Source organism: Mastigoproctus giganteus, chromosome 2, assembly GCF_048544385.1.
Source record: "Mastigoproctus giganteus isolate SK-2022 chromosome 2, ASM4854438v1, whole genome shotgun sequence".
Classification (NCBI taxonomy): Eukaryota; Metazoa; Arthropoda; class Arachnida; order Uropygi; family Thelyphonidae; genus Mastigoproctus; species Mastigoproctus giganteus.
In genome coordinates, this window is record NC_143576.1 from 181,836,738 (window position 1) to 181,864,463 (window position 27,726).

The window sequence follows — 27,726 nt, forward strand, 5'->3', positions numbered from 1 at the left end:
GTAGTGTCACCCAGAGGCAGACTGGGTCAAAAATTCTTATCGGGGAAAACAAATAGAATATATCAGCAGTCATAATGTAATATTGAAAATCACACTGATCTCCATCGGCCTCCAACACACTGGGGTTGCCCTGGTAAGCCTTATGGCCAGTCTGCCCCTGCTGTCACCCAATAGTTCAGGGAGTCTACAGGAATTGATAATTGTACAAAGAAGAGAGCTGCATAACATTAGATATTAAAGAAAAGCTTCAGCACACAACTCCAACATCACAGCATGCAATGCACAGTGCTGACATGCCTAGTGCACTACCCATTACAATTGATCCTGGGAACCTCAGAGACCTGTACTGTGGAGTGAAAAATCACAATATACTGTTTTCTGATGTGATGGCTGTATTTGGATCTGGGAGATGCCTAGAAAACATTATTTACCAGTGTATTATTCCACTGTGAAATTTATCAAAAGTGCTCTCATCTTTGTCTGAGGTTGTTCCTTGTAGTTTGGGATTGGGCCACTGGTCACCATTCCTGTAACAATGAATGCCATGTGGTATATTCACATTCTGGATAATTTGCCCAAATTATCTAGCTCCTATTGCAGTAGCACACTGCCATTACTGTCATTAACAACCCCTGCCAACCTTTGTATCATCTGCAAACTTCGACACTAAGCCTGATATACCTTCATCAATATCATTGATAAATATACAAAACAACAGTGGACCCAACACTGAACCCTGTGGGACTCCACTAATAACATTAGTCCACGAAGAGCAGCACCCATTGATTACCACACTCTGTCTTCTCCCTTCTCTGTACATGCTTAAGCAAATCTACATCCTTCCTAAAATGAGGCCTCCAGACCTGTATGCAGTACTCAAGGCATGGCCTGACCATTGCCTTATACAGAGGGACAATCACCTCTTTTTCCCTGCTAGCAAAATTTCTATATATCATTGACAAACAGTGGGAAGCATTCCTTGAATGCTTCCCATTTAGAATTTACTGTTGGTAACATCATCAGTTGATTCCACTGTACAGAATTTAAAAACTGTCTGAGACCACTGTTTTTTTGTAAATCATCCCTTTTTTAATTTTTAAAAAATATATTTTCCAGACTTCTATAATATTATCTTTGGGCTTGACTGTTGGAAAAAAAAAAACAACTTAATGAAAACAGTACTTATTGCTTGTCTCTCTTGCTTTTCTCTTGCCCTTTTGAAGCTTTTATTTGCATTCAGTGTTAAGCTCAGTACAATAATCAACTGTGAGTAAATATTCTTTCCAGTATCGCGTGCACATTTTAAGTAACTGAAATGACACTAAAATGTATTTTAGTATACTGCCTGCTTACTTTTTAAAGGCAAATAGTAAAATTATGACATGTGTTATAATGTTTTTTGCATCAGTGCTTATGCTTTAATCATAGTAATTATGAAATAATAGCTTGAAAAGCTTGTAAACAAACAGGATCATTTCATTTTTGGTAAAAGCACAGTAAGACCACAGTGAAAATACTATCACCATGGTCCTGCCCTCTTGGGTATATGTTTGGGTATTTAGAGGCACAAGGGTGAGTATGGTGAAATTGTGACTTTCCCTGTGCTCCTCATGTAGTGAAAATATAAAATAAAGTGAACTACAAACAAATAAAAGATAAGGATTTATGCAGAATACTGTAAATGTTCTTCTATTCTAATTTTACTATTCTAAACATGTGAAAAAATTTTTTTTTTTCATATGGAGCCATATATCTGTAAATGGCTCCATATGTGGAAACTCATTGAAAACTGTAAGTTGTGTACTTCTGAGAGAAGTAAAAATGTATCTATCTCTTTTGCACATCTAGAATAGTTCCGTAAAACAGTAATGTTTTTGTAACATCATACAATTACATTTTTATAAGCATTATTTCTTACTTCACAAAAACAAATAAATGAATAAAAATGAATGCATTTCTGAAAATTTCACTACATTCACTTTTTGCATTATTTCCTTATGTGAGCCTGATGGCAATAGATCAAATTTTGTAAACATCAGCATAGTGCTATGCTAATATTTCATGCTTGTCAAATGGTTAAAATTTGGTACACCATATTCATCTGATATGGAAGAATTTATTTATAATTGTTTAAATATTTTCACATTTTTATGGTCAGATCAAGTAAGATATTAAAAACTCTTGATTAGAAGCACATAACACTGCACTGTTAAACTTCTTCATAGAAAAACAATTGCAGAATAAATAAAATGATATATTCTTCTTCTTCTTCTTTGGTCCTTAGCTGGCAGCTGGGGGAGGCGGTTGGCCACGCAACCAGTATGCTGCTGTAGGTGACGCAGGGTTTCGGACTTGCTCTGTGATGTTCTTCCATACCTTACGATCCATGGCTTCAGTCCTGGCCTGGTTAAGGTCGAGATGTCGGCTCTTCAAGTCATCTTCCACTTGCTTGGCCCACGTTTTCCTAGGCGCGGTCCGTTGGATGCTCCATTGGGTGGGTCGTTGTCTCCAAAGGAGTGTGGATGGTATTCTGTTCATGCCCATTCTACATACGTGGCCAAACCATCTGAGCCTTCGCTTCTGGATTTGGTCGGCAATGGTTGGTTGCTGTTGGTATCTGGCGCGGATGGTATCATTAGTGATGCGGTCGCGAAGAGAGATGCCCAAGATCTGCCGCAGGCATCGCATTTGGAATACCTCAAGTTTGTTCAAATCTAACTTGAGACAAATCCATGTTTCCGATCCGTAAAGAAGAATGGGCAGGATCAAAGTCCGGAAGAGTCGGATTTTAGTCTTTGTGGAAATGTTGGTCCTCTTCCACAGACACCATTTGAGCGAGGCGAACGCAGTGGCCGCCTGTCCAATTCTGCTGTGGATTTCCATGGTGGATGCAACTTTCTTCTCCTGGACCAGCGACCCAAGGTATTTAAAGTCCTGCACTTGCTCGATCTGGACGCCTTCGAGATAGATGGTGGCTTGCGACCCATCTGTTGTCAGGGCCTTTGTCTTACCAGCATTGATCTTCAAACCGTATGGCCGGGCAATGCGGGCAATGTCGTAGAGGATGTCCGTGGCTTCAGCGTCGTTACCGGCAAGGATAGCACTATCATCAGCAAACATCAGGTCAGTCACATAGTGATCCTTGTCATATTGTATGCCCTGTCTGTTTCTGAATGCTTGCCTCATAATGGCGTCGACCACGATGTTGAAAAGCAACGGGGAGGCTACATCCCCTTGGCGGACTCCAGTTTGGATGGTAAATTCCTCAGATAAATCATTCTGGATGCGCACCTGGCTGGTTAAACCGTTGTATGCAGTTTGGAGGAGTGTGATGACTTTTCGAGGTACATGTTCAACCTCTAGTAGTTTCCATAAGGCAGGCCGGTGGACACAGTCGAAAGCAGACTTAAAGTCAATGAAAACAATGACGGTTCGCTGTCCACACTGGATCCTCTCCTCCATCAGCTGACGAATGGCAAAGATTTGATCACAGCATCCTCGCCCGGGTCTAAATCCTGCCTGTTCTTCTCGACTGGTTTGCTCGCGATGTTTTTGCAGTCTTGACTGGATGATCTTCATAAAGACCTTTCCGATGATGGAAAGGAGGCTGATGCCACGGTAGTTCTTGCAGTCCCGGTTATCACCTTTCTTGTGGATCGGTACAATAATAGCTTTCCTCCATGTTAACGGAATTTGTTCAGTGCACCAGATGGTTTTGAGGAGTGAGTGTAGTCGGCGAAGCAGTACATCTCCCCCGGCTTTGATCGCTTCTGTGGTGACTTGGTCCACTCCTGGTGCCCTGCCATTCTTCAGGGATTGTATGGCTGCTTTCACTTCTTCTACTGTAGGCTCAACATCGACCATGGAGACCTCAGGGGGGTCGATCGAGAGTGCTGTTGCTGGCGGTCCCTGAGGTGGGTCGTGATTATACAGAGCTTTGAAGAATTCACTCCACCGTTGCAGGCGTTCGGATGGTGATCGCACGAAGGTCCCATCAGCATTCTTGATGTTGTCACTAGTCAATTTGGTCTTTCCACTCAGACATCTGAGGGTGCGGTAGAGAGTGCGGTACTCGTTTTTGGATGCCGCCACTTCAAGGTCGTCTGCCACTTGGTTCCAGTATGCTTCTCTTTCTGCTGTCATTCTTTGTCGGACTTCTCGGTTTAGCTGCCGGTACCGTTCAAAGTCGACCAACTTTGCCTGTTTCCGTTTGTCCACGAGGTCGAGGCACTCGTCTGATATCCATGGTTGCGTTCGACGTCGGGCAGGTGGACATAGGGGCTTGGCACATTCGAGGATGGCATCAGAGATCTGCTTTTCTTCTTCATTTATATCCTCGGGCACAGCCAGCATCTCGAAGCGGTTGGATAGGGCGATCTGATATGCCTGTTTGTTGGCAGCATTCATTAGCTGCCTCCAGTCCAGCTTGGCTGACCGAGATGATCTTTTTGCATGCCGTAATTTGAGCTGCACCTTAGCCCGGATGAGGTAGTGATCAGATCCGCAATCAATGATATATTGGCTCTGGTTTATAATGAAATATAAATGAATGCAAACTATATGCCTATGGCATTTATACACAGGCATCAGACAGTCATAAAAAATATAACTATTGTCATTATAACATATTTAATTATTTTTGCATTCAGATTGCTGTTCATCAGCACTATATATGTGCTCTTTTGTACCTAGAGTGCTGTTCATAGCTAAATTATAAGAATTATCCTTTAATTTTTTTATAAAAAATTAAAGGATAATTTTTTTATAAAAAATAAGTACTACAGCTATGAATATGATATCATATTTAATTTTTATAATGATACAGTATTGCTGTCTATGAGAAATGCCTACTCATGGCTTCCATTAAAGTTTCTGAAAGCAGAGTAAAAACTGTCTCACTCAGCTAATAAAAAATACACTTAGGTTAATAAATTGTTTTTAAAAAATAGCTATATATTTCATTTTTAGAAGCCATCTGATACTGTTGATTAATAGGAAAACAAGTAATGAAACTTAATCAAATATATTTATAAACAGCCAAGCTATAAACAACCAAGAAGAAAAATGCATGGGATACATATAAATTAACACGTGACACAGAAGCCTATAATAGATATAAGTTGATCTGTAACCAAGTTACAAAGGAGGTTAGGCAGGCAAAGGCAGATTGCGAGAAATCTTTGGCAAGGGATGCAAAGAAAAACAGCAAAGAGTTCTTTACTTATGTAAACTCTAGAAGGAAGGGGATGAATCAGATTGGTCCACTTGATATCGATGGTTCAATTGTTGATGATCCTGCTCAGGTAGCTAACAAACTAAATGAATATTTTGCATCGACATTCACACATGAGGAGTTATTCAGCGAGGGGAATGCAAGAGGTGTATGTATTCAACTCTATCAGTAAGCTAGATAATTTTGTAATAACTGAGAGTAAAGTGGAGGAGAAATTGTTGAAGATAAACACAAGAAAGGCACCTGGGGTGGATGGGATCTATCAAGTTATATTAAAGGAGGCAGCAAAGGAAGTAAGCAAACCCTTAGCCATAATTATGAGAGCTTCCTTGGACTCAGGAGAGGTACCCATAATGTGCAAATGTGACCCCAATTCACAAAGGAGGATCAAAGGCTGACACAAGTAATTATAGACCTGTGAGTTTAACTTCTGTTCCAGGAAAATTAATGGAGGCACTGGTTAAAGAAGCAATGCAGAATCATCTAGACAAAACTTCAGTTATAGCTCGGGCACAGCATGGTTTTGTTAAGGGGAAGTCTTGCCTGACCAATTTGATTGGATACTATGATGCAGTCACAAAAGAACTGGATGCAGGGAATAACTTTGATATTCTATACTTGGATCTTAGAAAGGCTTTTGATACTGTTGCACATGGAAGACTGCTGCACAAATTGGAGCAGTGTGGCATTGGAGGCAAATTGCTGTTATGGATAAAGGGGTGGTTGAGGGGGAGAAGACAAAGAGTGGACACTGCTCATTCTTTTTTTTTTTTTGGCTGATGCTGCATAAGCTTGCTTTCTTGCATCATATGCCTCTACTAATGCTAATGCTAATTTAAAGAAAAATGGCACAAAGTCAGAGAACAGCATGCCAGGAATTACTATAACTACAGTATTACATGCATATAACAGATATGATGCTTACCTTTTTGCTTTTATACCTTCTCTTGTAGCTAGTAAGTATGTTTAGAGCTCGTTCAGCCAGGAAAAAAAAATAAATACCTCCCAGTGCAGCCATTCCTCTCCATACCATATCAGCTTCATTAGTCTCATGATCTACATTCCCTGCATTTCCTTCTTCATGACTGTGCTCTTTTCCTGATATCATTGCCTAAAAAATATGAGAACTATATAAATACAAATGCCATATTTCTGCTTCATCTTGTAATCATTCATGTTAAGTTTAACTGGAATATCTTAAAAAAGGTATTAGTATAATAATATATAATAATATTAGTATAATAAAAAAGGTATTAGTATACTTTTTTTGGTAAAGGGCATATTTGGTAATACTAATATCTTTTAAAAAAGGTATTAGTATTACCAAAAAAAAAAAGAAAAACATGTACTGAAAAAAAAAAAAAAAAAACATCCAATTCCACCTGTTACTTCACCCTGGCCATATTGGGACATAATTTATTCTAACGTTCTACTGCATAAAGGTAAATGATGAGAGATACAGAATCCAGTTTCTCTTACTTGATAAGATTTTATACGTATTCCCTAGATCTTGTTTCACTCATTAGTGAGAACATATCCCCACTTCCTCAATTTGTTTTATTTATCCCCCTCAGGGCCTTATACACCTCTACCAAGTGTTCCCTATGACAATTAATTTCTAAGCTTTCTAGACTGCATTTTCTAAGTTATTCTTCATATGGACATCGATTAAAACTCCTTGTCAATCAGTGACTTACACTTCTTTGAGTCTTCCTAGAAGTCCTATGTCTCAACATCCAGATCTGAATACATGTTCCAAATGTGATCTCACTAGCATCTCATACAGAGGGACAGTTGACATCCTTCTCCCTAACTGAAAAGGTCCTAAAAATTACAGGTCCTATTTGAAAAGGTCCTACAAATATCTTACACAATGGTAAATTTTATATTTGATTATATCATAACTCCCTAAGTACTTTTTGTCTTTAACTACCTTATTCGACCCCCCTCTCCCCGCTTTAACTTACAAGTAATTCCTGGATTTCTGTACTCCAAGTAATTAAATTCTTCAAAATGTAAGCATTATTTACCATTACTTATCATTAGAAAACTTTTAACAGCTTCCCTTGCACTCCCTCATCAGTGTTATTAAGGAAGTCACAAAAAGGTGAGATATCAGCACTAGTCCTCGAGGGACATCACTTGCTACAATGTTCTATCACGAAGAACATCCATTTATGATTACCCTCTGTCTCTTACGTTTTAGCCAGGCCATGAACCAACAAGGAATTTCACTAGTAATTTTAATTTGTTCTTTATACAGGGTTCTTTATATTTGTTCTTTATAAAGTATGTGTAAAAAATGTATTTGAAAACTATTTTATTTCAATTATTACATTAAAATTTCAAAAGGGCATATAGTCACAATTACTAACATCATCCTTGCACACAAATGCAACGATGATGTCACTGAGTTAGTGACTGCTAAACACACTCAAACATTCCTACAGTGGCACATATTGTTTTACAGTCACATTCTTACAGTGGTACAGATTATTCTACAGCCACATTCTATAAGTTTCTGCAGTTAGGCAATATCTACATGTTGCTTCTTGCTTCGAGAAAAATATCTTCCATAAAGTGTTGGCAAGCTTGGCTGATCAATAATTAACCATGATTAATTAATCATCAACAGAACTACAGCAAATGTTAATAGAGTTGTTCTTGATGGGCCCCTTACCATTATAAGGTAGGGGATTAGGCAAGTGAAGGCAGATTACAAGAAATATTTGGCAAAGGATGCTAAGAAAAACAGCAAGAACTTCTTTACTTATATAAACCGTAAAATGAAGGGGATGAATCGGATTGGTCCACTTGATATCGATGGTTCAACTGTTGATGATCCTGCTCAGATAGCAAACAAACTGAATGAGTATTTTGAATCTACATTCATATGGAGTCATTAAGGGAGGAAAATGCCAGAAGTTTATCAAACTGTAACGGTGCTTAATGATTTTGTAATAACTAAGAGCAAAGTGGAGGAGAAATTGTTGAAGTTAAACATAATAAAAGCTCCTTGTGTGGATGGGATCTATCCAGTTATATTAAAGGAGGTGGCAGAGGAACTAAGCAAACCCTTAGCCATAATTTATGAGAGCATCCTTGGACTCGGGGGAAGTCCCCACTGGCTGGAGATGTGCAAATGTATCCCCAATTCACAAAGAGTGATCGAAGGGTGACACGAGTAATTAAAAATCAGTTAGTTTAACTTCTGTTCTAGGTAAAATAATGGAGTCGCTGGTTAAAGATGCATTGCAGGATCATCTAGACAAGGCTGCAGCAATAATTCACACACAGCATGAGTTTGTTATGGGAAAGTCTTGTCTGACAAATTTGAATGGATATTATGATGTGGTTACAAAGGAACTGGATGCAAAAAATAATTTTGATATCATATACTTGGATTTCAGGAAAGATTTTTACACTGTTGCACATGGACGACTACTGTACAAATTGGAGCAGAATGGTATTAAGGGTAAGTTGCTACAATGGATAAAAGGGTGGTTGAGTGGGAGAAGACAGAGAGTGGTAATCAATGGATGCTGCTCTTCGTGGACTAATGTTATTAGTGGAGTTCCACAGGGTTCGGTATTGAGCCCACTGTTGTTTTGTATATTTATCAATGATATTGATGAAGGTATATCAGGCTTAGTGTCGAAGTTTGCAGATGATACAAAGGTTGGCAGGGTTGTTAATGACAGTAATGGCAGTGTGCTACTGCAACAGGATCTAGAAAATTTGGGCAGATGGGTTGAGAAGTGGCAACTGAAGTTTAACATTGACAAATGCAAAGTACTGCATACGTGTAAAAGTAACCCCAGAGAAACGTACCAACTGTGTGGTACTACACTTAAGGTGGTAGAAAATGAAAAAGTCCTGGGTGCAGTCAGATATGAAGTTTTCTGACCAATGCAGACAGGCTGCCAGAACAGATCATGGGGTTTTGTCAATGATATACAGGAATTTTTCTAGTAGGGAAAAGGAGGTGATTATCCCTTTGTATAAGGCAATGGTCAGGCCATGCCTTGAGTACTGCGTACAGTTCTGGAGGCCTCATTTTAGGAAGGATATAGATTTGCTTGAGCATGTACAGAGAAGGGCAACAAGATTGGTGAGAGGAGCGGAGGGGTCCTCTTACCAAGAGAGGCTAAAGTTCTGCAAATTGCAGAGGCTGGAGACTAGGCACCCACAAGGTGATCTGATTGAGGTGTACAAGTCCTTGAATGGGTTGAACATGCTGAATTCTAATGGGATCCTTCCACTTGCTCAGATTACAAATCTAAGGGGGCATATATTCAAATTGAGAAAAGACAGCTGTAGAATAAATGTGCAGAAATTTGCCTTTAGTCAGCAGGTGGTTAATTGCTGGAACAAACTTCCATCTGTCTTTGTGGAAATTGATAGCTTAAATAAATTCAAGGAGGAACTGGACAAACTTTTAGAAGGAATGGTAAAAGTAACTCTCGGCATTACTTTTCTCTAAACAACTACTCACTCTATACAAATCTCAAATCTGGCCTACCATGGAATATTGTTCCCACATTTGAGGTAGTGCCCACAAAACTTCTCTCAAGCTTCTTGACTGCAATCATAAGAGGATAGTCAGGTTAATTAATGAACCCTCTCTTACAAAATCTCTCCACCCTCTAAACTCATAGATGTTCAGTTTCTACTGCATGCCTTTTCCATAGATAATGTTCTTCTGTGAATTGGCATCTAATTTATCCCACTCTATTCATGCCCAATACACCCAACCAGTCTAAATGTGTGCCACAAATAGTTAGCATCCATTCAATTCCAACTCCAAACTCACAGAACCAACTTTTCCTTTTTCTCATTTATCCCCCTCTACTGCTGTTTTCTGGAACAACCTTCCTTTCCATATATTTCCCAAAAACTACAAGCTACCAAATTCAAGTACAATGTCAACAAATATATTCTGTCTTCTCAGTCATCAGTCTATTCATGGTGCAGATTCTATTATCTTTTGTGTTTGGGGTTTTCATAAAAAATAAATAAATAAACAGAAATAATAATACTAAAAATTGAGACAAGCAACCACTTTATATAATAATTAAACAAAAAACAAAGAGTACCTAATTTATGTAGCAGTAGAGGTAACTGTTTGGCAAAGAATATATTTGTTTGAATTACTATGCAAAAGGTGGACATGCTTGCTAATGGGAAATATACCCAAACTGTGAAGAGCAATTTATAAATTCCTGCTAACTAACTAGCATAAGAGATATATAGCTTTTTACTTTTTGTTCTCTTTACAGTGCAATTCCTTCTCTCCCTCCCTCCCTCCCTCCAGGTCATTGGTCAAATTCTGTGTGATGCTTTTTTGGTTTTGGTTTTTTTTTTTTTTAGGAGCATTAGCAACTAAGGCCATATTGCTCCGGGATATGCGGTGGTCATTCCCTGACCTTTCCGCATCCTCCGTATTTGGTGGTGACGGGCTCGAACCCCGGTCTAATCAAGAAGCGGGTGCTACGCACTGCTGCTCCTTCCCACCTGGCTACGGAGGCACCATTCTATTGATGCATCAGACTGTAATTTCAACTGCAGCTGTATTTTATCCAAAAATCAGTTGTGCTTACCCATCCATGGCTGATATTGCTACATTCTTACACCAGCAAATTTTCACCAACAGTTTCAAGAGGAGCCCTAGCAAAATAAATTTAGTCTTTTCCCTCAAGAATGAGTTTTTTCCTTTTTTAGTGAAATTTCCCAACAAACTCTAAGAAAAAAGTGTTTGCTAAAGTGTTTTGAACAGCATCAACAAAACATTGACCCACAAACCTGATGAACAGGTGGGCAGAACAACAAAAGCAACTGGGTCCAATGAATTCTTGGCAGGAACTGAAGTTGATGTAGTATGCAGAAGCATCACATTTTACCAATCTTTTTTTTCTTATTTTAGAACCTTAAATAAATTCCTAAATTTTTTGCATATACTTTGACACACACACACGCACCGTATGCCTTTCATGTGGAACCATATCAGAAGCTTTACTAAAATCAAGGTAAATAATGTAAAAGTTGTTTCTCACCTCAAAGATGACCACTGTCACCTTTGAGGTAGTCCCCTTGAGAGGGTAAACACTGAATCTAGAGCTTCTCCTGTGATTTGAATGCATCCTGAAAGTCCTTCTTTGTCATAGTGTTAAGCACCGCCTGTGATTCAGTTTGGATATCTTCTATGCCCTGGGTTCCTAACCTGTGGGTCGCGACGCCCAGAGCACAGCAGCAGCAGCAGTGCAAGCATTATATGAAGTTGCATTGGAAATTGCCAAACAAAAAAAAAAACCTTACATTATTGGAGAAACGGCCATCAAACCTTACATTATTGGAGAAACCACCATCTGATGGTTGAAGATGGTGAAGATGCAACAAATATCTCTGTCCAATAACACTATTCAGAGGTACATTCGGATATGTCCTAGACGTGAAAGAGCAGTCACGTAAGTTCAACAGACGTAAGTTCATGTTCTCAGTTGCTTGTCTTCGTGAAATATATTCATTCAGACAACATCAAAGAAGAGTTCTTGTTTTGTAGTGCACTTGAAACTACTACAAAAGGTGAAGATATTATGGAGAAGATAAATACCTTTTTTGAAACTGGAGGACTACAGTGGAAAAACATCTGTGGGGTTTGTACAGATGGAGCACCAGCTATGCTAGGGTCAAAGTCGGGCTTTCAGAGAAAAGTGAAAGAACTTGCTCCCCAAGTAAAGGGCATTCACTGCATGATTCACCGATATGTCTTGCCAATAACACTCTTCCAGCTCCTCTGCAAGAGGTACTTGATTCTCTGATCAAAATTGTGAATTACATCAAATCTGGAGCCCTCAACACCTATCTGTTTAAAAAACTCTGTAAAGACATGAATTCTGATCACGAGGTTTTTCTTTTCTACCCTGCTGTATGCTGGTTGTTGAAAGGAAATGTCAATCGTGTCTTTGAGTTGAAAGATGAAATCAAGTTGTTCCTGGAAGTGCAAGGGAAACATTACCTTGTGGCTTACTTTAATGATGAAGCTTGGAAGAAAAGAGTTGCTTACTTTGCAGACATTTTAGGCCAGCTAAATAAGCTGAACCTGAAATTCAGGGAAAGGAAACACACATTATCCAATTTCAAGACAATCTTCAGGCACTTGTATCCAAGCTGCGAAACTGGCATCAGAAAGTAAATCTTGGAAACATTGCCATGTTTGAAAAACTCTGCAATGTGGTAGAGGAATCTGAAGGTGAACTGGATGAGAATGTGAAGGAGCAGATTACTGGGCACCTTGTATCCCTTGAAAAGGAATTTCAGCAGTACTTCTCTGAGCTTACAGAAGAAGAAGCTGCACTGGTACAAAACCCATTCTCTACTTCCCCTTCCCCGAATGTAGCCAGCAATCCCGATGAAGTACAGGATGAATTCTTGAATCTGCGGAACGATTCCTCAGCATGTAATTTGTTTTATGAAAAATTGCTGACTCAGTTCTGGTGTGTGCTATGTATCAGTCATATCCAAATGTCACCATGCTTGCCTTTCAAGTTTTACTTCCATTTGCCTCTACATATCTCTGCCAGACCGGATTTTCAATGCTTCTTCATATCAAAACAAAGGTAAGAAACAGATTGAATATTGAGGATGACATGAGGTTGGCTTTAACAAACACTCAGCCGCGAATTTTGAAGCTGGTTGCCCAGATGCAAGTGCAACCATTGCATTAAATATTAGGTTAGAATTATATTCTGAAAAATCTATTTGTAATGTGTTTTCTTTACCCTATTAAAAATGCCTTTTTATGCAAATGTGGCAGGGGTTGCAACTCGAAAAAGGTTGGGAAACACTGCTCTATGCTGTCAAATCTTCGACCCTACATCTTGATTTTCATTCTTGGGAAGAGGAAGAAGTTTCAGGTGGCTAAGTATGGTGAATAAGGGGGGGGACGGTTGTCATGTTGTTGGATGCCAAAAACTGCACCACAGAGAGAGATGTGTGGGCTGGCATATTGTCATGATGAAGTACTCAGTTCTTTGTGTGCCACTTCTCTGGATGTTTCTTCCTGATGGCTTCCCTTAACTGCCTCAGGATGTTGCAGTAGAACTTTGTGTTGAAGGTCTGGCCAGGAGGGACGAATTCCTTATGGATAACCCTCTCAATGTCCAAAAAACAGATCAGCATGGACTTCACATTGCTTCTCACTTGTTAAGCTTTCTACGGTCGAGGAGAAGATGGGCTCTTCCACTGCAATGATTGTTGCTTGGTTTCTGGGTCATACCCATATACCCAACTCTTGTCACCAGTGACAACAGTAGAAAGGAAGTTTTGATCACTCCTAGCCAGTTCTTGAAGATCTCTGCTAACTTCCATGTGATGCTGCTATTGGTCTTCACTCAGTAAATGTGGCATGAACTTAGCCACAATCCTTCTCATGTTCAACTCATCTGACAAAATCTGCTGACACATGCCATACAATAGTCATACAATGCCACAAATGTTGTGGATGGGCTGCCTGTGGTCTTCATGGATCACTGCCCAAATGCCCAGAGTGATCGTCGTCATCAACTGACATTCGACCACTTTTAAAACAGTTAAACCAGCAGTAGGTCTGCATCTGGCCTAAAGTATTGTCACCAAAGCTCGTTCCAACTTCTTATGGGTTTCTGCTGCTGTATCGTTAAGAAGGAAACAAAACTTGATGCAAGCACATTACTCTCTAACATCAGTCATCTCAATAATCACAAACTACGCGAAACACACTGCCAAAGAACTGCACATAAATATTCAATGACTCTATCCAGCCACGTGGCACACTGATTCACAAAGGATGCATGCAGTGTTACCTAGCACCACAAGTCCATACTAGATGCAGTTCCCATGCAACATTCAAATTTCAGGAACATTTCAGTAGCACCTTGTACACTTAGACTTCAGTAAAGCTTTTGATACTTCCCCATGAAAGACTGCAGTACAAATTGGAGCAGTGTGGCATTAGGAGCAAGTTACTACTATGTATAAAGGGATAATTGAGTGGCAGAAACAGGTAGTTACAAATGGGCACTGCTTTTCTTGGACTAATGCTTAAATAAATTCCTAAATTTTTTGCATATACTTTGACACACACACAATGTATGCCTTTCAAGTGGAACCATATCAGAAGCCTTACTAAAATCAAGGTAAATAATGTCAAAGTTGTTTCTTGCATCCAACTGTTTTACAACTGTGTCATGGTGATTTACGAGAATTATCAGGAAAGATTTCCCCTTCCATGAACCTATGCTACAACTATTAACTCTTCAGTAGAGTGGAGTCCCTCAGGGTCCCTTACTGTTTTCAATATTAATTAATGATATTGATGAAGGCATATCATGCTTACTGTCAAAGTTTGTATGTGATACAAAGGTTAGTCAGGTGGTTAATAACATACATTAAAATTTACTATTTCAACAAGACCTAGAAAAATTGGAGAAATCAGTTGAGAAGTGGCAATTGAGGCTTAATATTGATAAATGCAACATACTGCATATGGACAGCAGTGATCAGAATAACATACCAATTAGGTTATATCACAGTCAAGGTGGAGAACGAAAGAGGCCTAAGGAAAACTGTACAGTCTGATAAAAAATTCTCTGAGGTGCAGCCTGCTGTTAAAACAGTTCATGGGTTTCTGTCAATGACATAGGAATTTTGCCAACATGGTCAAGGAAGAGATTAACTCATTGTATAAAGCAATGGTTAGGCTGCATAATGAGTGATACATGCAAGTCTGGAAGCCTCAATTTAGGAAAGATGTGAATCTGTTGGAATGAGTGCAGAGAAGAGCAACAACAGTCAAGGCCACAAAATATACTCTTAGATTGAAAGAATTCAGTTCTACAAATTGCAACACATGGAAACTAGGCACCTGCAAGGAGACTTGATTGAAGTGTTTAAGGCTTTAAATGGTTTGAGAAAACTAAATGCTGATGGCATCCTTACTCTTTCTTGAGCAACAAATATAAGAGGACAAACTTGAATTGACCAAGGATAGTTGCAAGAAAGATATACGAAAATTTTCTTTCAGTTATAGAGTGATCAATATTGTTAGAACAAACTTCCATTTGGTGCTGTAGAAGTTGGTAGTTTGAATAAATTTAAGAAAGAATTAGAAAAATTATTAGAGGGAATGAACAAATGAGGTGGGTTTTTTTTGTTGTTATTGCATTATAAGTTTGTTTCCTGAATAATATTCTACTACTAATACTAAATTTTCAGGAGACAGGAAATGATTATCTTATACTGAATATTTTGTTATCTTGGCATCCATTATACTGACATTTTACTGTACTTTATTTTCATAAAAAAATAAAAATCAGTCAGTAATATGTTATAGCATTGTTAATAACTTAATTGGAAAGATATAAAAAAAGTAAGAAGGAATAATTATTATTTGTCTTTCTGTTAACTAATTAAAAATATAGTAGAACATACAATTTATTAATTATTATGAATAGTTAGTAAACGAAAGAGCAACAAGGCTCATATGTCCTACGTTATTGATAAATTTTCAATAATGAGAGGAATTACCTCAATATATGCATGCAGGACATTTCTTCACTAACACGCTCCTTGAATTTAACTGAATATTAAAATAACGAAATGAATTCTACCCTCGGAGGCAAACCATTAGTGATCTAATGTACATCTGTGGTCTGAGAGCTCTAAACCCATCACCAAAATACATCAGAACTCCAACGAATGACAACACTTATCATTGCAGGTACATTGGATTGCTAATGGTTTACCTCCAAGGGTAAAATTCATTTATTATTTTAATATTCATTTAAATTTAAGGAGAGTATTAGCGAAGAAACATCCTACATGCATATATCGAGCTAATTCCTCTCATTATTTTGAAAATTAATTATTATGTTATCTATTATTATTATTATTATTAGCCATATGGTGCAAGGAAGCCTCAGGCTTATACTGCACCATCCAAAAAAAATTCCCAAGTTACCCTGAGAGAGAGAGAGAAGTAGAAAGGATTCACCAAGAAAGAGAAGAATGATGATATCCAGCTCAGAACCCTGGGTGTGCCAAGCCCGTACTCACCAGATATATGAGCCCCTGGGGTTAAATACCACATTATAGTGTAACACAAAGAATAGTAAACATTAATTCTATAGAAAATGCAGCTGTGTGCATAACTTATGTGAATTAACATTAAGGAGATGCATATAACTTGTTGGTCACATGAAATCACACACAAGATACTGCCAACTTTGTGGCACATTTTCACTCTAATCAGTAGAGACATCAAATTTTAATAAAGTACAGAAAACATGCAAAGTACTGCAAATTAAGTAAGAATAAAAAGAAGAATTTAAGTGAAAGGCAGAGCAAAATAGTAAAAACAGAGGTGGCATCAAAATGAACCCACACAACCAACAACAGGTTAAAGCAGGTGGAGAATGGATGAATAGTCACTCAATGAGTTTGCAATCAGTTTTCAAGCCTTTATTAATTTGTTCTGTAAAAATAATAATGATGTTAATAATATAATAATAATCAATTATATGTTACAGCATTTATTAATTAATTTGTACTTTGATAAGTAGGCAATTCATAGTATTTTAATTCTTAGGTGTATAGCTTAAAAACAGTTAGTTTAGTTTCAATGCTGTTTAATTTTAAGAAATGATGATTATAATGGATTTTATCACTATGAATGGTGATGAACTTACATGAGGCAACAAGTGTAAAAGAGCATCTCCAGACAGACTTCCAACAGCAAGTCCAACAAAGTATTGTAAAAGAGTTTGATAAAATACTTTCTGCATGATAGGAATGACTGCAACACTGAACAGACCACACAAGCTAATAAGAAGTACAGCTCCAGAGGCATACAACCACACTACATGGCACAAAGCACAAAACATATAAAAAAAAAAAAAAAAAAAAAATTAAATAACTGGTAGAGTTTGCAATTTCAAAAAAAAAAAAAAATTAAGTAGCACAAAATAATAAGTGCAAATTAACAATTATGACTAATAAATGTTATGCACTTTATAGTATCAATGCAATATTTTTATGCTGATAAATTAGTTGCTAACTTTTGCTCACACACAGGATTTCTGCTCTTATCCACTCTTATCCAAATGTTGACAGAAAACAATACTATCCCTAATTTGGAAGGAGTGTCAGTAGATGATTTCTCTTTATATACTTCAAGCTCCTCTCCTCTCTCTACAGTCTGTTGCCCACAGGCTTAAAAAAGCTAATTTCTTCTAATATCTACAGTCTAGATTTCGAATATTGAAAATTCATTCTCTGACCATGACTACTGAAGAGCTGTCATCTGTCAACAGTCTCCTGATGTATAATCCTCTTTTGATAGTTGTAAGTGTAACAGAAGACAATTTGCTGATGCAGCTAATGTGTTCAGCCAGTTCCAACCTCGAAGCTGTAATCTGACTACCAGCATGTTTTGGTGCTCATCCTCTTTCACATACCCATTACATATTTGTGAATATTAATTGTTTTCTTATTAGTAGTTTCTTTTAGCTTATTTTACTATGTATAGCATATTGTTATCCATCTATATAAAACCCCTGGCACTGCTGTTAAGGGCACTGCAACAGTTATCTGAATTTCTCTTTAACCTATCTGTAACACTCCCTCAGTTATAACAAACACAGTGGCAAACCCAAAGCAAGGCAGGCGAAGAATTTTTTTTTTTTTTTTAGATTCTGCTTACAGTATAACAATACTTGACTTTTTACTAACAAATTACAATATTTATTAAATACAATTTTTAAAACTTTATGAACATAAAATGTAAGCATGAAATTATTAGTCTCTTCCATTCTCAAGTAAAAAAATTCAAAATGAAGCAGCCATTTCTACTTATAGGTTATATATATATAACACACACACACACACAGAGATAGTTTTGTATTAGGAACACTCCCAGCCATGACTTCATGTACCTGCTGCTATTGCTACCATGTGGCACACTGTCTCGATACAAAGGCAAAGCCTGGCACTACAGCATTTAATAGACTGGCACTACAGCATTTAATAGACTGGCATTCTGCATGAAGAACAGGCAGGAGACATGACCTAAGTTCCCACAGGGTATGAACACTGCAACTGTCCAGTGTTTCCATACAGCTGTGCCTCATATGTATCAAAAGTGGACCAAACATAGAAGAACTACCACTAGCCGGAAGTCCCAGGCGGGGTTGCCATTTACTGTTGATCAAAGGAGCAAGGGGGGAGTCAGATTTACAGTGTTTTTCCTGTAGAACAGATCTACAACACTGGAGCAACTGACCAAATTGTAGACCAAAGGAGCAAGGGGGAGGAGTATTTAAAGTGCTGTCCTGTGGAATTGATCTACCACACTGCAGCAACTGACCATATTACACAATGACCATATTATGACCCATTTTAACTAGTGATGAATATAATCAAATGATTTCCACAATCAAATAATCAATAATCAATTATTTCAAAAATCAAAATAACTGATTATGGACATCATTCATTAATAGCTAATGAGTTTTTGATATGAGCAGAAAGATTCAAGATGTTCTAAAATTATACCAAAATCACTAAAACTATCAGCCCTACTGATGGAAAAAGGCTCAAGTTGATAAAAGGACCAACATCCTGCTCTGATTGTCAGAAAAAGAGTAATTTATGTAGGTTGAGTCGTAGTCTCCACTAATTACACGAGACAAGGTTTGGTTTGGTTTTTTTTTTAGGAGCATTAGCAACTAAGGCCATATTGCTCCGGGATATGCGGTGGTCATTCCCTGACCTTTCCGCATCCTCCGCATTTGGTGGTGACGGGCTCGAACCCCGGTCTAATCAAGAAACGTGTGCTATGCACTGCTGCTCCTTCCCACCTGGCTACGGAGTCACCACACGAGACAAGGAGTTTCTTTGGAGACTCATTACAATCACCATTTGTAATGAGTCTTGTAATGTGAGTGCTGAAAATTAAGCTAAGCTATATCTACGATCTAGTCATTATATCACAGCACATAAGGACTCCTTAATATATCATCAGTCAATCACCATTTGTAAATCATGGCAAAGAACTTTAGTTCATCAGCCAGATAAAGACACTACTGATGGACAAAGAGGAGGAGAAAGAGATGTAAACAATAAAAAATAAAAATAAAAGGAGACCTAGTTTAAGGAACTGGGAGAATTCTAAGTAAAGAGATATAGTTTAAAATTGTGGCCTTTCAGGATGTTAACGTTAAACTGAGAGGTGAATTCAAATTTCATAAAAGTGAATACGTTGAAAGGATATGAATAAGTCTATAAGACCATAATTCAAAGCATAGCTATGTGGAAATGGTATAAATATAAATTTTATTCTTCCTCTCTAATATTTATAAAGATTTTACATAAATATTTCAGCTCTCTTTACAGCAGTATTTATACAGATTTACGCAATAAGAAATAACTATAAATGATGTATTTATATATAAAATTCAAAAGTAAATAAAAGAAGAAAAAAGTAATATTTCCACATATGAGTAAGTGAAAAAATGCAGCTAAAGGTTTAACTACATTTTATAACATACTTCATAGCCTTACAAATCTGTATGTAAAGCCATATTAAAATTAATCATAAAAATTATATTTTACTTAATAAAGACATACCATCAGATGTTAACACATTATCTTCCTGTTTAGAAAGTTCTTTATGCACTGAGGTATCTAGACAGTTTTCCTGATCTAATTCATAAATAATAGCAGGACAAAGATGCAAAAATCCTACAGGAGATATCGGCTTGGAAATGGGATTAATGTCAAACGTATGAAGTATCTCAGTAGCAGTCATGCACTACAAGAAAAGATAATTACTATTATCAGAAATGTATCCTAAATAATCTGATATTCAACTTTTAATATTCTTAAATAATAAAAAATGGATACATTCTACTACATTTTCTAATTCATGAATGCTTTGAAAAAAAAGTATTCCATTTTTAAATACTTTTACCATCTCTGAAGTTAGCATAAAAGATATCATAACGATACTACTGCAGATCAACTCAAGTAAGGCGCAGTACAGATAAATTTATCATGTATGGCTCGGGCTAGAGAAGTTTATATCATTGTTTTATTGAATATACATGCCACCACTGTGCATGTATATATTTTCAAGAAAGAAAAACACTTTATTGGTTGCAATAATAATAGGTTTATTGAATTCTGAGATCTAAAAACATTAAGACTTAATATAAAATTTGGATTTAAGTTAAGACTAAATGCTATAATCTCTTTTATGAGACTTTTCTGTGGTATAAAAGAAAAAAAAACATGAAAAAATTAAACTTAAATTTTGTATCTTAGTGTTAAGTATTTAGACCTCAAAAATTTAATAAACAAATTTTTATTGCACAGAGTGAAGGGTTTCTTTCTCAATTCAGTCAACCTGTATGATTGATAGTAATGCTGTTTAAATTTCTCTCTTAATGGCTATTGGATTCCAAAATTATGATGCTGCTAGTCTCAGAAATGACAGGTATACCTCACTTAATGATAATTTAAAATTATCACCAGTAAATGGCTTGCAAGTTTCACAAATGCTGCTTTAGATCAGCAAAATCTCAAACAATAGTATTCCTACCACTGCTAGAATTAGTATAATTACAAAGTGATATATAGAGGTGAAAATTATATAGTACAGTACTGACCCTATTAGAAAAGTTTTATTGTGGTGCAAGAATATTATATTTTTTAAAAAATGGAATTCCTGCTCTATACTAGATGAAAATAAATTCTCTTTCCCTTTTTGAATAACGCCAGTTATGAAATCAAGTCATTATAAAATGTGAAAGTAATCTTTCTCAAAAGTTTCATTCAATACATATACATGCATGAGAGTGAGTAAAGAACAGTTAATTTAAAAACAAAGTTAAATAAACAAACAGAACAACAGCTCTTTTTGCACTTTATCACTTTTCTATGAAATTACCAGAATAGCTCACATAATGCTGCCACCACAACACAAACTTTTGATTAGTTCACTTCGGCCAAGGATAAAGCTGACCTGCAAGCATCCCATTTTTCTCCCAACTCATGTATTAATGATCTTGGTAAAACACCTCCCACCATTCCTAGCACGCTCCATTCAATGCCTCCTGTGGTCATCCGTCAAAAGGATGTTAGAAGGATTTTGACGAATCTTGATGCTAAGAAAGCTCCAGGTCCCTGATGGTATTTCTACACTTGTTCTCAAAACCTGTGCTCCTGAACTTACTCCTGTTCTTTGCCGCCTTTTTTCACTTTCTTATTCCAAAGGTGTTTTTCCTTCTGCTTGGAAATTTGGTCATATCCAGCCAGTTCCTAAAAAGGGTGACAAATCCCTCCCATCCAATTATCATCCCATTGCAATTACTTCTACTCTTTCTAAAGTAATGGAGAAATCAATTAACCGCCAACTCTTAAACTACCTAGAAACCTTCCGTCTGATCAACGATTGCCAGTATGGATTCCATCAGTGTCGATCCACCGGTGATATTCTGGCTTATGTTACTCATTTATTGACAAATTCAATGGAAAAGTTTGGTGAAACACAAGCAGTTGCTCTTGATATCTCAAAGGCTTTTGATCATGTTTGGCATAAAGGTCTTCTATACAAGCTTCCATCTTATGGTTTGCCAACTGTGTTTTGTAATTGGTTATCCAGTTTTCTCTCATCGCTCACTGAGGGTGATGGTAGATGGCTCTCTGTCTTCTAACTTTTCCACTAATGCTGGTGTCCCCCAAGGTTTAGTTCTTTCCCCCACTCTTTTCCTCTTTTATATTAATGACCTTCTCTCACTGACTGGAAATCCTATCCATAGTTTTGCCGATGATAGCACATTGCATTCCACTTTCCATTTTGAGAAACCTTGCCCTGCCCAATCAGCTTCAACTTCTTGAATATCCACTGCCAATTCCTTAAATGCCGATCTCCAGGTAATTCTCCAGTGGGGCAAAGACAACTTAGTTGATTTCAATCCTTCTAAAACTCAGTCTTGTCTTATATCTCGCAAAAAGAATCTTCTGCTCCTATGCTTATCTTTGGTGACACTCCAATTTCTTGGCAAAATGATATATCTCTTTTGGGGATTACCCTGACTTCTAATCTCTCTTGGCACAAGCACATTACAAATATTGCTTCCTCGGCATCTAAAAAACTTGGTTTCTCTTGTGCTCTCGGCGTTACTTTTCTTCCAAACAGCTGTTCACTCTGTACAAATCGCAAATCCGCCCTACTGTGGAATATTGTTCCCACATCTGGAGCAGTGCCCCCAAAACCTCTCTCAGGCTTCTAGATTCCATTCAGAAGAGGGCAGTTAGGTTAATTAATGACTCCTCTCTAACAGAGTCTCTCCACTCGTTGTCTCATAGATGTACTGTTTCTGCTGCATGCCTTTTCTACAGATACTTCCATGGGAACTGTTCTTCTGAATTGGCTTCTATAATTCCCACTCTCTTTTTCAAAACAGTCCGAACACATGCAGCGACTAGCCAACATCCATTTACTGTCCAACTTCAAACTCACAGAACCAACAGACGCCTCCATAGCCAGGTGGGTAGGAGCAGCAGTGCGTAGCACACACACTTCTTGATTAGACCGGGGTTTGGGCCCATGACCACCAAATACGGAGGATGCGGAAAGGTAGGGAATGGCCACCGCATATCCCCAGAGCAATATGGCTTTAGTTGCTAATGCTTCTAAAACCAAATAACAACAACAGAACCAACTTTTCATCTTCCTCGTTTATTCATTCAACTGCCGTTTTCTGGAACAACCTTCCTTCGTACGTATTTCCTGAAAATTACAGTCTACAGAAGTTAAGTCTACAACAAATATCTTCTTTCGTCTTCTCAAACTCCAACCCAAGCACGGTACTAAGTACTATAGGTTCTAATACCTCTCGTGTTTTGGGTTTTCATAAAAAAAAAAAAAAAAAAAACATTAACCAAATGAAAATGATTTTTACCATTAATAATTCCATAGTTTTTTTTTCTGAAAACATTACTATCTCTTCTTGCCACCCTTAATGTAATTTCATTCAAAAAAAAAAAAGTTTTTTCTCAATGCACTCTGGGGAAATGCCCTCATTTGAAGATGCATCTTCAAATACTGGGATGTTATTATTAGCCGTATAGTGCAAGGAAGCCTGAGGCTTATGCTGCACCAGCCAAAAAAAATTCCCAAGTTACCCTGAGAGACAGAGAGAGTCAGAAGTAGAAAGGAATCACCAAGAAAGAGAAGAATGATGATGATATCCAGCTCAGCACCCTGGGTTTGTGCCAAGCCAATACTCACCAGATGCAAGCCTCTGGGAGAAATGCTTGGGAACAAATATAAACAGGTTGTACAATTTGATTATGGAAAAAGAACTCAAATACACACATGCACAAATACATATACAGCAGGGCCATTACTGGTTCCTTGGCTGCCTGATTGCAGCAGCAGCAAGTATTTGGCACCCCTTTACATCATATTTTTAAAAGGAAAGAACTTTTCTGAAAAACTTTTAGTTTTTACTAGTAATATGAATACAATGACACAAATTTAAATTAAATTTTTACTGAAACTGATACACAAAACTACATAATAATTCTATCCTATCCCTAGGGGCTCACATCTGGTGAGTATGAGCTTGGCACACCCAGGGTCCTGAGCTGGATATCATCATCTTTCTCTTTCCTGGTGATTTCTCTTCTACTTCTGACTCTTGTTTTCTCTCTCTCTCTCTCTCTCTCTCTCTCAGGGGTAACTCAGAATTTTTTTTTTTTTTTTTGGCTGGTGCCTGCAAAAACCTCAGGCTTCCTTGCACCATATGGCTAATAATGATAATTCTTCAAGTGTCCTTCTGCCGTCTGTACCCCGGTTCCATTTTTAAAATCGTTTGACTTGGAGAAATATGGTAAACCTTGTTTCTATTCACTAGGAGGTCCCAGAAAAACTATTCTCATTTTTTAACCCCAGAAGAAAATTATGTTTCCAAAATAATAAACATAAAACTCAATTTTTCAACCTGCAGCATCATTTTATTTTGCAGAATTAAATTACTATTTATTAACTAACTACAACGGGACATGCATCATTTTAAAGAAAATTCCATAAATATTTTTATTTTTGTCATGACATTTTTAGTTTTGGCTCCAATTCCTTCACATTATGCAAAAGAAGTTGAAAGTTAGTAGAAAAAATAAGATTTTGGGTTAGCATTGCCTTGTCTACCAATACCGTACTGAAGTGCGCTCGAGATCTTCGCTACTGCTTATGAAAAAGACCGTAAAAACTGGCTTGAAGATTAGTAATTGAATAAAGTTTTTGGAATTTTGAGATGTTTATTCAGATTAGAACAACTTTTACAGTTAGAAATCTATTTAATAGTAACTCTAAACAATGCCATTCGTATTGACACTCTTACAAAAATTTTTCATTTTCATTCATTTTGGATATATAATAGTTGTTTTTTTTTTTTTTTTTTTGGTAGTTGTTGGCGCATAGGCTTCTGTGGCCATAATGCACCTCCCAAGGTTTTTTTGCAGTACATTGATCCAAGCCCGAGGCGGGAATCGAACCCGCAACCTTTGGGTTGCCAGGCAGGCACTTTACCCACCCGGCTAGCCCGGTCGGCAATAATAGTTGTAATTTTTAGATTTCTTTCCATATTTATGACTGAGAATCATGAGATACCGTATAAGAAATCATCAGATGAAGGTATTACGTAATACATTTTCATGCTGCTTAATGGACATTTTCGTAATTGCCCTCAGAAAATTAATTTTGATTAAAACTAATTAATTTTAGTAATTTCCATGCAATTAACTTTGAATACGCTCTTAATTTTCTTGGCTTTATTTAACAAGTAAACTTATGGAATTAAACGCCAGTAACCCAAGGGGCTCACATCTGGTGAGTATGGGCTTGGCACACCCAGGGTTCTGAGCTGGATTTCATCATTCTTCTCTACCTTGGTGATTCCCTTCTACTTCTGACTCTTGTTCTCTCTCTCTCTATTTCTCAGGGTAACTCGGAATTTTTTTTTTTTTTTTTTTGGTTGGTGCAGCAAAAGCCTCAGGCTTCCTTGCACTATATGGCTAATAATAATAATAATAATAATAATAATAATAATAAAACGATTATGGAGCTTCAGGATTCTGTTCTCACTGCATAAATTGTTTGATACAATCACAAGAGTTCAATACATTTTCCTACTAATTATGTTTTGTCATAACTAATTTTCTAATTGTAAGGCGTAATATGACTCTGAGAGAATAAAAAATTATATAATAAATATAGTTTACCATTTGTGATTCCTAGGAGTATGTGCACCTGCATTTTAATTTTAAAAATATGCCTTTTAAAGTAGAAAACAATAAACAATTAGCTTAGAATTTTTTAATTTCAATTTCAATAATTTTATAGTGTGGTATACATTTACAGTATTATTAACAATTTAAATATAAAACTAAAAGACACTAAACTACAAAAAAAATAATGAAACAATGTTCAAAATTACTTATGCATTCAGCTTACAACTTTTAATTTTACATAAATTTTCGTACTTTAATTGTAGCAAATTCTTTCATTAAATTTAATATCCATGTCAATGCTCTGTGAAATATCATTTTCTGCAGTAATTATTGCAAGGTCAATTAGTCTTTCTTGAAGCATTGTAAATCTTAAATAATTTTTAATGATCTTTAATTTAGAAAAAGATCTGTCACCAGTAGAAACAGTTGTTGTTATTTAGTTTTTAGGAGCATTAGCAACTAAGACCATATTGCTCCGGGGATATGCGGTGGTCATTCCCTGACCTTTCCGCATCCTCCGTATTTGGTGGTCACGGGCTCGAACCCTGGTCTAATCAAAAAGCGTGTGCTACGCACTGCTGCACCTGCCCAGTAGAAACAGAAACTGGAAGAGTCAATATAAATTCTCAGTGCTTTGCAACATTTGGAACTGCATATATTATATTACTGTTACATACCATTTTAAGAAACTGTTTTTGGATCGTCACTACTAATATTTAATGCTTTCATGATTTCAGCCCTTTAAAAAGTTCTTTGTCGCGTTTATATCACTTTCACATGTAGAAGGTTCTGCACGATTTTATATGTAAATTACCGTAATGCATTTTAAGCATTGCAATAATTTACATTTAAATCAGAAAAATTTAGTAAGAAGTTGAAACATTCATCTGTATCTATTAACGTGTCAAATCTAGTTCGGATTGAATTTATTGCAGGGTGGTATAGTCACCTTATATTTTAATTTTCTGTCTGTGATTTGGTTGTCTGGCGGCTCATAGTCAAATTGATTTTTTATCGCTCACGGATTTAATTAATTTTTCCCATCTGTATTAGGAAGAAGAACAGAAAGTGTTTAACTCTTGCACAATATCGAAAAATTGAACAATACTTCGATATTTCTCTAGTTCATGAATAAGCGACATTGTTCTTGTTTATAGAAGGCACGACCACCAGGTCAGTGGAATTTACAATAAATCAATCAGTACAAATGATAATCATATTTAGCAGTCACGAGCTTGAACCCCGGTCCACTCAAAGAGCGTGTGCTACTGCACTCGCGCTCCTCACCACTCGGCTACGTCAGGGCGGTTCTTTATCTCCAGTTTTTCGTTTTGTTAATATGAACTTCATTGTAATTATAAATATGAGAAGAAGATATTTCACGTCGTTGCAAATCTAGCATGCTTCCAATGGGAAAAAGCCAGTTGAACATAACTGGATAGTATATTTGCAGTTCCAAATATTTTACAACAAAAACAACATATACTATTTGTTGAAAGTGAATATATTAACCAGTCACGATTTGCCTTTCCGTTGTTTGCTAATATCCTTGTATGATATACACTTGAAAATCGTCCTTTTTCATTGAGAGGAAATTAAACATTATTCATTTGTTTAGGTACAATTTCCACCAACATGTCTATTAATATCTTGATAAAATTTCCACCAACATGTCTATCCACTTACTTGATAAAATTTTGAGCCAACGACCAGGATCCTTGATGGTTTATATGGGAATGTTTTCTTCCAATGCTTCTGATTTTTTACCTCCAATACAAGCATAATTTTCTTGCTCCACTATAGGCTAATATGTTCTATTACTTTATCATCATCAGAAATTGCTCCGATCCTTGCATCAAAAATTCCTGTATGGGCAATAGTTGTAGTACTTTTGCAATACTTTAACAATACTTCCTTCTTGTTTTTTTTTTTTTTTGTTTCTTCTTGTTTTTCTGTTCTTTTTTTTTTAATATTCTGCTCCACTTCATTTTTTTGCTGGGAAACATCTTACCTGGCTAATTAATCCAATATTTTTTAATGATTTTAATAATTAATATTTGCTGTATTTTGCTCTAAGATATTTGAATAATTTTAACTCTCTTTTACTTAATGAGTTAATTACCTTTATTATATGCGCTAATCAGAAAATTTTATTACTGTTA

The 27,726-nt window shown here is 36.8% G+C and overlaps 1 protein-coding gene across 4 annotated transcripts in view; it reads right to left on the bottom strand.

Annotated features, from left to right (window-relative positions):
- LOC150089811 (metal cation symporter ZIP14-like) overlaps positions 1-27,726 on the bottom strand; it is a 170,318-nt gene that overhangs the window by 26,002 nt on the left and 116,590 nt on the right. For all 4 annotated transcript variants that reach the window (XM_090389658.1, XM_090389654.1, XM_090389656.1 and 1 more), the window contains exons 4-6: positions 19,895-20,078; positions 16,957-17,126; positions 6,159-6,344 (exon numbers count right to left, since the gene is read on the bottom strand). In XM_090389658.1, the coding sequence (XP_090245784.1) occupies positions 6,159-6,344; positions 16,957-17,126; positions 19,895-20,078 (540 nt within the window). The remainder of the gene's footprint in view (positions 1-6,158; positions 6,345-16,956; positions 17,127-19,894; positions 20,079-27,726) is intronic.